The sequence below is a fragment of the Galleria mellonella genome, unplaced genomic scaffold (genome assembly GCF_026898425.1).
Source record: "Galleria mellonella isolate WM207_F2 unplaced genomic scaffold, CSIRO_AGI_GalMel_v1 utg116, whole genome shotgun sequence".
Classification (NCBI taxonomy): Eukaryota; Metazoa; Arthropoda; class Insecta; order Lepidoptera; family Pyralidae; genus Galleria; species Galleria mellonella.
This window is the reverse complement of record NW_026441978.1, coordinates 4,179,146-4,191,539: the sequence shown is the minus strand read 5'-3', so window position 1 is coordinate 4,191,539 and position 12,394 is coordinate 4,179,146. Positions and strand designations below refer to the sequence as shown.

Below are 12,394 nucleotides of genomic sequence, written 5' to 3'. Positions count from 1 at the left end.
GGCTGGAAGAAGATGCATGAATTAGTTGCACCAACAAGAGAAAACTCTTAAATGAAAAGAGAGTTGATATCAAGGAGTCTACGTTTCCATGAGTAAATTCTTTTGAGTGAATCTCGTATGTGAAATCTCTCTCGAATCTCTCCACAAACGCCGTGGTATTTGTGGTCGATCTCCTCCGAACGGCTTGACCGATTTTAGTGTGAAGATAGGTCGTAAAGTATTTATCATACCGCTAGGAGATTAGGGTGCTCCTATCCACTTAAATATTTATATGGCATGACAACGTTCGCCTGGTCATCTAGTATATATATATATATATATATACTAGATGACCAGGCCATATAATAAATATAACAAAGTTATTCACTAAGTTATAAATATTATGTCTTTATTTATTTCTGTTTATTTATTTATTAAACGGAGACCATATGGTCCTTTCATAGAATAAGCCATCTCTTCCTTTCTCGTGGATGTCATAAGAGGCGACTAAGGGAGGGCGAGGGATGGGCAGCAGCGTTCCTCTTAAAACATCTATAAAGCCTAACTGCTGTTGCCAATACGCCTCCTAAGCATGACAACTACTGGCAAAACCCCTCAAGAAGGAAGATTATGTTCAGCAGTTGACAGTTAAAGACCGATATGATGTTGATAATTTATTAAACTTGAATACACATAGAAAGTGTAAATGGCGGACTTAACACCATATGGCGTCATCTACCAGTCGACCGTAGACATGAATAACAGAAAATGTAATTGACGATGCAACGTAATGTAACAATATTAAATTAAAACAGTAATTTAAAAAATTTATAATAAAACAATATTTATATATTACTTTTTTATAAATTTTTTAATTACTAACCAGAGGGAGACTTTGTACAAAAGTCGTTCCCATTCGTGTTTCTACCGTGAAGCAGTTGTGTTTGTATGGCTGTATTTCGGTTTGAAAGGTTTGATACGGCAGTGAATTTACACGGTACAGAGGAATAACACCCGAGTTCTCAGGAATGGCAACGCATAGGGGTATTATTGGCGAAACAGTATACTCTGTTATTTCCATGGTACTGCTCATGTCTATAGGCGATGATTACCACTTTCCATCAAACTGATGAGCTTGTTTGCCATTTTAAGTTGCATAAAAAAATATAAAAACTGTACAAGTATTATATTACATTATAATACACTATGTATGTATGTTTGATCGAAATTCGTTAGACTGTGTTAAATTCACATCCAACCCATTAAACTGTGTAATGTGCCCATACTAAAACTAAATATAGTTATAAGAAAAGTTATTAGACATTTTGTTAATGAAGTTTTTTTTTTTAATAAAAAAATTAAATTGTAATGATTATGAAATGTAATTATTGTTACGAACAAGCGGTTTCTCCTAACACAAGCAATCTTTGCTTAACAGGAGATACCAAATCCTGTAATGTAAACTACCTTTGTATAAAGAAATATATAAATTATTATTATTATTATGTAGTAGGTATTGTAAATTATTTTATACAAAGCCTATATACTCTGTATTAAATTTTCTAAAGTCTGTAACTGTCATAAACGTCAACGATGAAGTTGGAACGGCTTTGTTATGTTCAGACTTATTATCAGAATTCGTAAACTTTGGCTGTTATATTAGTAACAGGTAAAGATACTGTTGTGATTTTCAAAGTGGTGTCATTTTCGCTTGACATGATCCTATCATCGACTCGACGGTTTAACGACATCCGATCTCCCATACAATGTTTTTGTTAAAAGTTTGATAGCAGAAATCTTTATTAATATTATTAATTTGAAAATATGTTTTTTTTTAATGAGTGGTAACCCTACCTGCGCTATCGGTATACAGTGGCGAGGCACCAGTGAGATATCTATAGGTGAGAATGAAAGCAAGTCAGTTAGCCCACAGTGACTAATTTATAAAGAATCACCCAAGATGGCGTGGAAGTCAACCTGATGTATTGTGATATATTGATAGCAATGAGGACGCTGGTCCCCATTACTAACAATCTCTTTTCCTCTGTGAAAGAGTGTTTGTTTGTCAGTAGTAGTAAAACACTAAAAGGTCTTAGAGTCTTACTAGCTCGACGAATCGTCGTAAAAAATATGTATGTACTATTTGAAATTGGTAAAAACGTAATAGATTTTTATGACAGTTTTAGCCTGTGATATTATTCATGTGATCGTGATACTTATTATTGACGTATTATGATAATATCACAGGTTAAAACTAGTTAATAAAAATTTTATTTAATTTACAGTTATTTATTTATATGCTTATGTACAATTAATTATAGATATTAGGTTCTAACAAACATGTACACAAAAGAACTTATCCCTTAAAAAGATTTCGTCTAGTCAACCTTGAGAACCCGAAATGAGAAAGTGTCTATAGAGTTTATATATAAAACATATGTGCTTTAAAAATAATACGATAAGTAATAAATTATAAGCAGTTATATACTTAGTAACAAAGATATAATATTACTATATATATATATATATATATATAACTATATAACTAAAATCACACTACAATACGAGCACATACCAACTAATAAATTATTGTATGTAAACCTCACTAAACTTGCTAAGTTAATAATTATATTAAACTACACTTCAAGTATATGTTTTGAAACCCCAAAGTCACTCCACATATCTACACAGCGTCGCTTTGTCTTCATTAAGGATCTTAATCGCTAATCGTCGGTACCCGGACTGCAGCTTCGAGTAACTTTGTAGTTCTATTAAAATGCAAATACGATGGAACTAGCAACCTGGCGCCGGCCCGTCAGCCGCGTCGGCGGCGCCTCCCTTGCATTTTAAGAGTATATCAGTAATAGGCATGGCGATTTGGGATCAATTAATCGAAGAATCAACTTTTGCGATTACAACGTTCGATTTTTCAATCGAGTCAAAAAGAAAATATATTTAAGATAATTTCGCTCCTTGTGGCGACTAGTTTTTTTCTATAATCTTTTGAAATTGTGTTAATTGTCGAAATAAAAAGTAGCTTATAACTTTCATGCCATAGAGTACGTGTAAATTTCATAATAATTGATTAAACCGTTTAGGCACTAAGAGGTAACAAAAAAAAGCAAAAAAAAAAACACTCATTTTCACCTTTGTAATATTATTATATTTGTAATATCATAAGAAAGATGATAAGGAAAGAAAAGATTTCACGAAAAGGACTTTTGGTATTATTAGGATGAAATTAATACATTTGTTACACAAATATAATTGTAATTACGTTTAATTCTATATAAAGTTCATATAATATTTGTATATCAGTATTTTCTTTGATCGTAAACAATATACCATGTAGAATAATCTGTTAGGCACTAATTGCCTATTAAATTTGTAACTTACACCTACCTTTAAATTCTGTATCCAGTACAAAATAACTTAGTAGCTATTTTAAAACAGAATTATCAAATGAATTGAAATAATTTTAGTCTCAGAAATAATTTGTATTTATTTTTGCCGAGTGGAAATGGAATTAACGTCTACGAGGTCAGCATCGTTTTAATGAACTACGAAACAACAATAACCAACTACTTCAAGTTCTTAGTTCTGACAAATAACAGAATAGTTGGAATGAAATATGTTTCATTTATATCTTGAATTGTTTGTTCTTACTGAATAAACAATTTTAACATAAACCGCTCGTTGTATAATTAAAAAAATATACATAAATTGTTTTCACTCGCGTATAATTGGCGGAACGTGGCAAGTGGTCTACGAGACAAAATGGTTCGGGAACCACTAATGTAAATAAATTGCGTCGAAATAAATAATTTTTAAGTGACTTCGGAAAGAAGGATGTTATACAGGTAAAAATTGAAACAATTAACATGTTTTAAGATAGTCGTATTAAAATTTACTAACAAAATAAATAAATAAAGCATTAATAATAATAATTATACAATATATACATTTAATTGTTATAAAAGTGGATGGTTCTCTCATTGTAAATATATATATATATATATATATATATATATATATATATATATATAAAAACATACATATATATATATATATTAATATATATATATATATATATATATATATATATATATATATATATATATATATATATTATTTACATATACATAATATACAGTATGTTAATAGACGAAACCTATTCTTTAAAACTAGTGTAAATACGAGCATTAATATTAGATTAATGCTCGGATAGAAGTAAAAACATTGTGAGATTAATAAATCTCACAATGTTTTTACTTACTCATTACATATTTCGTACTATGTAACACCATTGGTACAGGTTATTCTTTTTTTGTTATAAATAGTTATAAATATTGGTTTTAGTTTTTGGTTTTATTATAAAAAGAAATTCCAGGAAAAATAAACTCTACCCACTATCTACTAAACCCTATTAATGAATATCACTAGTCTTAAGGAATGGATTATTTCAATTAAATGATTAAATGACGGTTATGATTGATCGATCCTTGTAAAGTGAAAAACTCGATTTAGCTATTTTACTGTTTTAGGCATATAAGACTTTCTGCTTTTAAGAACCATGTTAAAATGAATTAGTCGCTTTTATAAATATTTCCTCACGCCCTCCTAGATAGGTTCCTATGTTAATGCATTACAATAATGACCTGATAACAATATTATACTTTCCCTTTCAGGCGTGACTCAGCCGGCCAGATACCAAGGTCAGCCAGTATCGACTCGGTGGTGGAGGCGGCCATCTGCGCCCGTCATTCCGAGCCTAGTCAGTCCATCACCCTGCAACTACCCACCAGATCGGATAGAGCGTTCAGCCTTGCTTCACCGGCTGTCGGTCGGAGAGCCAAGTCGCAGAGAGGGCAGGCGGGTGAGTGAAATAAGACATTCATTAAAAATTATCTTGTTGTTATGAAATAAGGCACAAAATTGAACTGTTATTTCAGAATTTTTACTTACATTAAACCTCTATTTTTTTCTTGTATATTAAAAGATATTAAATTAGATTTAAAAATGATTATTCTTTGCAATTTGTTTGTATTAGTATCAGTGATAATGGAGTTGATTCTAAGGAGCTATTTCTCTAAACCTGTCTCTTAAATTAATATGTATTTCAGTGTGATATCACATCTTTTTTTTTTTCTAAGACAGAATGGTAAATGGCGAGCTGACGGCTCACCGGATGGAAAGTGATAACCATCGCCTATAGACATGAGCAGTACCATGGATATAACAGAGTATACTGTTTTGCCCATGATACCCCCCATGCGTTGCCATTCCTGAGGACTCAGATGTTATTCCTCTGTAACCAGTAAATTCACGCCATATCCCACCCTTCAAACTGAAACACAGCCATGCAAACACAACTGCTTCACAGTAGAAACACGAATGGGACAGAGTTACCCAAGCAATCGACTTTTGTACAAAGTCTCCCTCTGGTACATCATCATCATTATCATAACATTAGCCTTTACTGTCCACTGCTGAACACAAGTTCCGGGTGGTCCTGGCAAAGAATAGGCCCCTTCCTTTCCAGTGGGTGACGTAAGAAGCGACTAAGGGAGGACGAGGTATAGGCAGCTGCGTCGCTTTTAAAACGTTTCCAAAGCCTAACTGCGGTTGCCAATCCGCCTGCCAAACGTGGCAACTACTGTCAAAACCCCCCAAGGGGGATGCTTATGTTTAGCAGTAGACAGTTAAAGGCTGCCATGATGATGATACAGGATTTTATAGAATTACTATTATGATATTGTTAGCGATTATTAACGTGTCATCTTGACATTATTTCAAACAATACAAAAACCATCAATTCGTTGAGTCACGTTCTATTGTTGTAATTTGTTTTCTGCTACACTAATCGATTTACAAACATCTTTTTAATGGTAAAATAAACACCTGTGTTGGCTGAAAAATTATTATCTGCGGAAATAAAAAAAAAATTAGATATCTTTACTGTAGAAATGCGTAGATTTATATAGATGCCATTATAGTAAGTCGTTATTACAACTATTGTATAAAGTATATACTTATATATCCTTATATATCCATTTTCGCTACAGAACAAAACCTAATTAACTATTTCAATTATTTGACATTTATATAAATGTCAAATTATTATTATGACCTAAACCTCCCCCTTGGGGAGTTTTGCCAGTAGTTACCACGCTTGGCAGGCGGATTGGTAACCGCAGTTAAGCTTTTAGAGATGTTTCAAGAGGGACACTGCTGTCCACCCCTTGCTTTCCCTTAGTCACCTCTTACGACACCCACGGGAAAAGAAGAGGTAGCCCATTCTATGCCGGGGCACACGCGGCGTAAATGTCAAATAATTTAATATATAATAATGTAATATTATTATTACAATGTAAATAAAATATAAAAAAGATAACAAAATTTAATTAGATGAATAATAATACAACAAGCTTTTCACTTTTTTCATAATCTGCTCATTATATTTCTACGTAATGAGCCACTTCTCAGATTTAATAGAAAAGTTACATTGCAACCCTTTCAGAACTTCACCAGCTTTGTTACCGTTCGAGTTGAAAATGGAATGGTTAGAATGCAACCCTTCAATCCTGAGATTTGCTTTGAAAATGTCCAAATTTGAGTAATACGCTTCGTTCGGTTTTGCATTCGTAATCACTTCGTTGCCGCAAGGAATTGTGGAAATATTTTTTTTTACGTTTTGATCCATTTGGTGATTGCTTTTCACTCGATGTGGAATCAGAATGATTTGCCCATTCAATATATTGTGGAATTAGATACAATTTTAAAAAGGAAAGAGTTTTTCAAGAATTAAATATAAAGTCAATATTTTCGCTAATTGTATTTGAAAAAATGTGATCTACTTCCATGTTAGTTTTGTCATATTAATTTTGTTATGGTCGATATTATTTTGTGTAGTATTTTTCTTTCGTGGGATGATAATTAAATGGTAACCCCGCCTGCGCTATCGGTATACGCTGACAGGGCACCAGTGAGAGATGATAGTTGAAAATGAAAACAGGTAGCCCATCATGATAAATTTCACAAGAATTAACCACGATGATTTCCAAGGGGAACCGCGTGGAGGTCGACCTGATAGGGTATATTGCTAGTAATGGAATTAGTACATTGCCATTATTAACAATTCCTTTCCCCCCAATTTTGTGCAGTAAAAACAACATTAAAAATAAATCTATAATGTTAAACTATAGAGCATTAAAAAAATCTGCAATAATATATTTTAACAGACGGAAGTACGAGAGAAATTTCCATTGTGCATTTAATAGTAATTCAAATATGTAAAACAAAAATCTAATTTTGTTTTCAACATTATGTTATTTTTTTATATTATTTTTATTTATTCTTTATTGTACACAAAAAATTACAACATATAATATATATAAAATAAAGATGTACAACAGGCGAGCTTAACTCTGTAAGAGTTCTCTTCCAGCAAACCCTGAGTGGAAAGGAGCATTAATTACTAGCGGGCAGTATGCGTACAATAATAGAAGAAAACATTATAGATGTTTCTATTGAAAAATAATAAATATGTTGACATATATAAGTAACTCATACAATTAAAATCAAAATAAACACATATCTATACATATACATATATACATAAACATAAAATATCTCTTCACATATAAAATACGTACATATACATACATAGACATAATAAGTTTATGAGGACAGAAGATGCTCTTTTAATCTGCTCTTGAATACAATTATATTAAATTCTACTATTTACTAATACGTTCGAAACATTTACCTATTTATTAGGATTGTACGTTATGTAACATATGGAAAAAACACCGGTAAATTCAAAATCTTTTCCTTTTATAAATTGCTTAAAAATCAAGTACGGAAGCTCTTTTATTATTATATTTACCTGCATCGTTTACTCCATCCATTTTTGTACCTCGCCTCATGTAAGCACGTCTTGTAGAAAACGTACTGAAATCAGAGCAAAATGTTAAAAGGACCCCAGGTTCTTTGATATGGTAATACCAACTGGCTAACACGCGTTTACGAAATGAATAATATTGCATTAGAAGGCAGTGTCGTTTGTGGGGTTCCATTTACTGTTTGTAAACGGACCTGATTACAGTCTGGGTAATTAGAACATATGACTAAAGGGAAACATTGTATACCAGAGGGAGACTTTGTACAAAAGTCGTTTGCTTGGACACCTCTGTCCCATTCGTAATTCTACCATGAAGCAGTTGTGTTTACATGGCTGTGTTTCGGTTTAAAGGGTAGGATATGGCGCTGAATTTACAAGGTACAGAGGAATAACACCTGAGTCCTCAGGAATGGCAATGCATGGAAGGTATCACAGGCGAAACAGTATACTCTGTTGTTTCCATGGTATTGCTCATGTATATAGGCGTCGGTTATCACTTTCCATCAGGTGGGCCGTTAGCTTGTTTGCCATAAGTTGCATACAAAAATAATAATAATGAATATTTGATCCTACTGTAAGAATATTTAAATTACAGGATACAAAATTCTTAAGAAAAGAATAAGTACAATGACGAACTTATCCCATAAAGGAATTTGTTCCAGTCTACTTTTGAGTGTTTAATAGAAATTGCGAAATAATGGAACGAAAATAACTAATTAAAAAAATATTTTTTTTAAAGACGATAATGGTATGGTAGCCCCGCTTGCGCAATCTGTTTACGCTGGCGTAACACAAGTGGAGAATAATAAGTGAGGATGAAGTCAGGCCAGTAGATCCATTATATCGAATTCCAAAAATTAATCAGATGTTTTCCAAGGGTAACCACGAGGAGGTTGACATGACAGGGCATTATGCTAGCAATCCATCAGACAATGATCCTTATTAACAGTCTCTTCTCTCTTCTTGCATAAATATTATATCAAAATCCGGTTCCCATCTGGAATTCATCATGGTGTTATCTGGAATACTTCCTAGTGAATCCGGCACAAAGGATTAAGTGATGTAACTACATTTTCGCCTATCATCCATCACATATACTCCATCAGTGCAAACCATAACAAGGCAGTGTTAGCATTTAATTTACATACATTAAAAATAAACTACAGATACAATTCTACATGTCGAATGTACAAATCGGGGGGAAAGGGATTGTTAGTAATGGAGACTGAGAATCCACTTGTAAGCAATATACCCAACCAGTTTGACCTCCTCCCGGTCCCCTCTGGAAACTATAATGGTTAATTCCTGATGAATTCATCATGATGGGCTAACTGGCCTGTTTTCATTCTCATCTCATCATCATCACCCTTCACTGGTGCTCCGCCAGCGTATCCCGTTAGCGCAGGCGGGGTTACCATACTATTTTCACCCATCAAAAAAAAAACTAATCTGCTTCATCCTCACCTATCATCCCTCACTGGTGCCCTGCCAGTGTATACCGATAGCGCAGGCGGGGTCACTATTCCATTTTCATCTTTTAAAAAACTTACAACTTTGACCCAATCACGTTTGAATAAAAACACCGCCTAATATTGTGGTAATACGACATATAAATATATATTGAATATGTCACATCGAAAACCTATTTGCCTAAAATATGGAATAATTTGGTGAAGGCATCAAATATGCCGTCTCTAATGGAAGTTCTTGGTATTACAAATGGGGTTGTGTTAAACCGAGGCGTACCTTGAAACTAAAATCTTGGATTCAGTTTAGATAGAATCCAATATCAATCAATTTGAACTGGAGCTTATTCATTTATCACTAAGGCGTGTTTAATTTGTTGTCAATCCAACACTGTGTTGAGGTCGCCCTGGTGTATATTGATTAGTTGGATAAAACCTTGGCAAAGAATTTTTGTATTCCACCGTTATACCCTACGATATTATAACACAAAAAGAAAGACAAATAATAATAATGTAATAAGCAATCTTGGCTTGAGAAACAGGCGACTGTGCAAGCACACCAATCGCCTCGTCTTCAAGAAATAAAATGCGTTATGCGGAAACAAGTAATGAAGGTCTGCAGGCACCACTTAGAACATCCAAACCCGAGCCCATTTAGAAAAGTTTCTATTCCTGAATTGGCCCGACCGGGAATCGAACCCAAGACCACAAATGACAAACACTGGCCATATTACTTATACTAATTGTTTTTATCACTCCATTACATTTTTTAGACTCTTTTTAGTCCTTAGACTAAAGTAAGACAGAAGTAAAAAAGAGAAGATTGGTCGCGTTCATAGACCATGTTGTGTTCACTCAGAATGTGTGGTCACATGTCGTGATATTATAAAAAAAGTTGCACTCGGAGTTCTTTTTTTCTCTTGCACTGATTTATTAGCCTGTTTCTATAGTCGGCTACTACGACATTATAATCTTATCACAGAATTTTTCACTTCATAATTAAAGATTGTGTCCCACAAAAAACCAACTACAATTGTAATAAAACCAATTATTTTGATCTGAAACTAAATAACTGAACCGATTTTGATAAAATTTTCATGGGACTATTCTATAAGTATATTATTTTACATAAAAAAAATTCGAAATCGGTTTAGAACTAACTGAATTATGAGATAACCAAATAAAAAAAATAAAAAAACAATTGAAAACCTTCTTCATTGGTCGATTGAAAATTACGTAAATTCATTTAAGCGTAGTATGGTCGCAAGGTCGAAATTAATAATTTGTCCAATTATTTACCGGGTAAAAATATATCAAGTTATTAATAATAAAATCGAATTTCTAAATAATTAATTTTATTTGTGACGCAGTATAGAACAGCGTTCACACTTACACCCTCGTCGTTTTATTGTTACGATACATAATGATATATTTACGAACTTCAATGGCACTTTAAAATACTAATGAATACAATTTACAATTTTTCCTTTACACAATTTAATAATTTCTCTCTTATTTTTTAATAAAAACAAAACATTATTTGTATCATTCATTAAACAATAGACCTCAAACCACTTAACGATGTAATCATGTTATTTTGTTATCAAGCACTAAAATTGTCCAACCAGCCGCTTTTATTGCACAGATTAATTAGTAGCGAATGGAGGTTCGTCGAATGTAGGTACTCTGTAATTAATATGAAGTGTGAAACAGGCATCAATTCACGTCATTATGTCAATTTGTTACTTTTGTAAGTCGCTGTAAAAGAGCCGAGCCAAATTTGCTTTTATTACGAAGGCTGTAGTATTTTTACTACAGCCTTTTTAAGATTAGCCAATACTTTTATTGTCTAATCTTCTGTAGGTCATCTCCTAGTGTAGTTTTGATGATCAACATAGCAATCTTAGTTTTGTTCACCACTATTTTAAAATGCCATGTGTCATAGAATGGGACGTCCTTTCCCATGGGTATCGTAAGAGGTGACTAAGGGAACTTAGTGATCGAAAAACCTTCTTAAAATATAACCAAAGTTTAACTGTGTTTGCAAACCTGCTTGCCGAGTGTGGTAACTACTATCTAACTCCCCTCCCTTATGGGTCAGGCCTATGTCCAGCAATGGACAGTTAACGGCTGATATAAAAATAATAATTCTGAAAAGGCACTTACGAGGCCACTTTTTTTAACATAGACCTGTCTTTAAAGGAGGTTTGCTAGTAGTTGCCACGCTCGGCAGACAGGTTGGCAACCGCAATTAGTCATTGGTGATGTTTTAAGAAGGACGCTGCTGCCCATTCTTCAACTATTAAGTTGTATTTATTTATTTCAACAATTTACAACTGGTTGTCATGAAAAAATTGCTTTTAGCAATAAAACCGCTTTACTGTACTTGTATAATTGTATCGTTTATTAATTATATTAACTGTATTGTATAATGCAAATAAAATATACTCATTTATTTATTCATTTACACTAAAAACAAATTCATTACCAATCAATATCACAGAATTTCTTCAGTAACCGAAACTTCTTTACAGCCGAAATTTGCCAAAACTTAAGCCAAAAGTCCGGTTCGACACTAATCATGAATACATTTACGACAAAAAGTTTTGAATAATCAAACTTTAATTATATTATTAATGAAATTATTTAGTCGATTGCTCGTTCATTATTATAAAAAAAAAATAAGTTTTATAAATAATATGTTTAATATTCCCTATTTCTAAAATATAAGGGATATTTGCACTTTTACTAATTTTATATTTTATTTTAAACATCCAGAAAGTAACGTGAATTCTCTTCAGCGCTGTACGTCTCTATTCCTTTGTATTTACGAGTAAGAAAATGTGTTTTGAAGTATGAATTAATTAAATACTAATTATAATAAGCCCTTTTAATAAAATTAGTATCCAGAGTTGACATTCACTTAATTAAATTAATAAAGTTAAATAATTTTAAGACAGGTAAGACTTTGAAGGTAAAGTCTGCATATAGAATTTGCGTTTTCCAATTTCAAAAGGGTGTTACAATTTCAAAAGAAGAAGCGATT

General features: G+C 32.6%; 1 protein-coding gene across 2 annotated transcripts in view; it reads left to right on the top strand.

Annotated features, from left to right (window-relative positions):
* The window catches only part of LOC113511525 (uncharacterized), a 371,241-nt gene that overhangs the window by 228,367 nt on the left and 130,480 nt on the right, over window positions 1–12,394 (top strand). For both annotated transcript variants that reach the window (XM_031909262.2, XM_052894558.1), the window contains exon 6: window positions 4,668–4,855. In XM_031909262.2, the coding sequence (XP_031765122.2) occupies window positions 4,668–4,855 (188 nt within the window). The remainder of the gene's footprint in view (window positions 1–4,667; window positions 4,856–12,394) is intronic.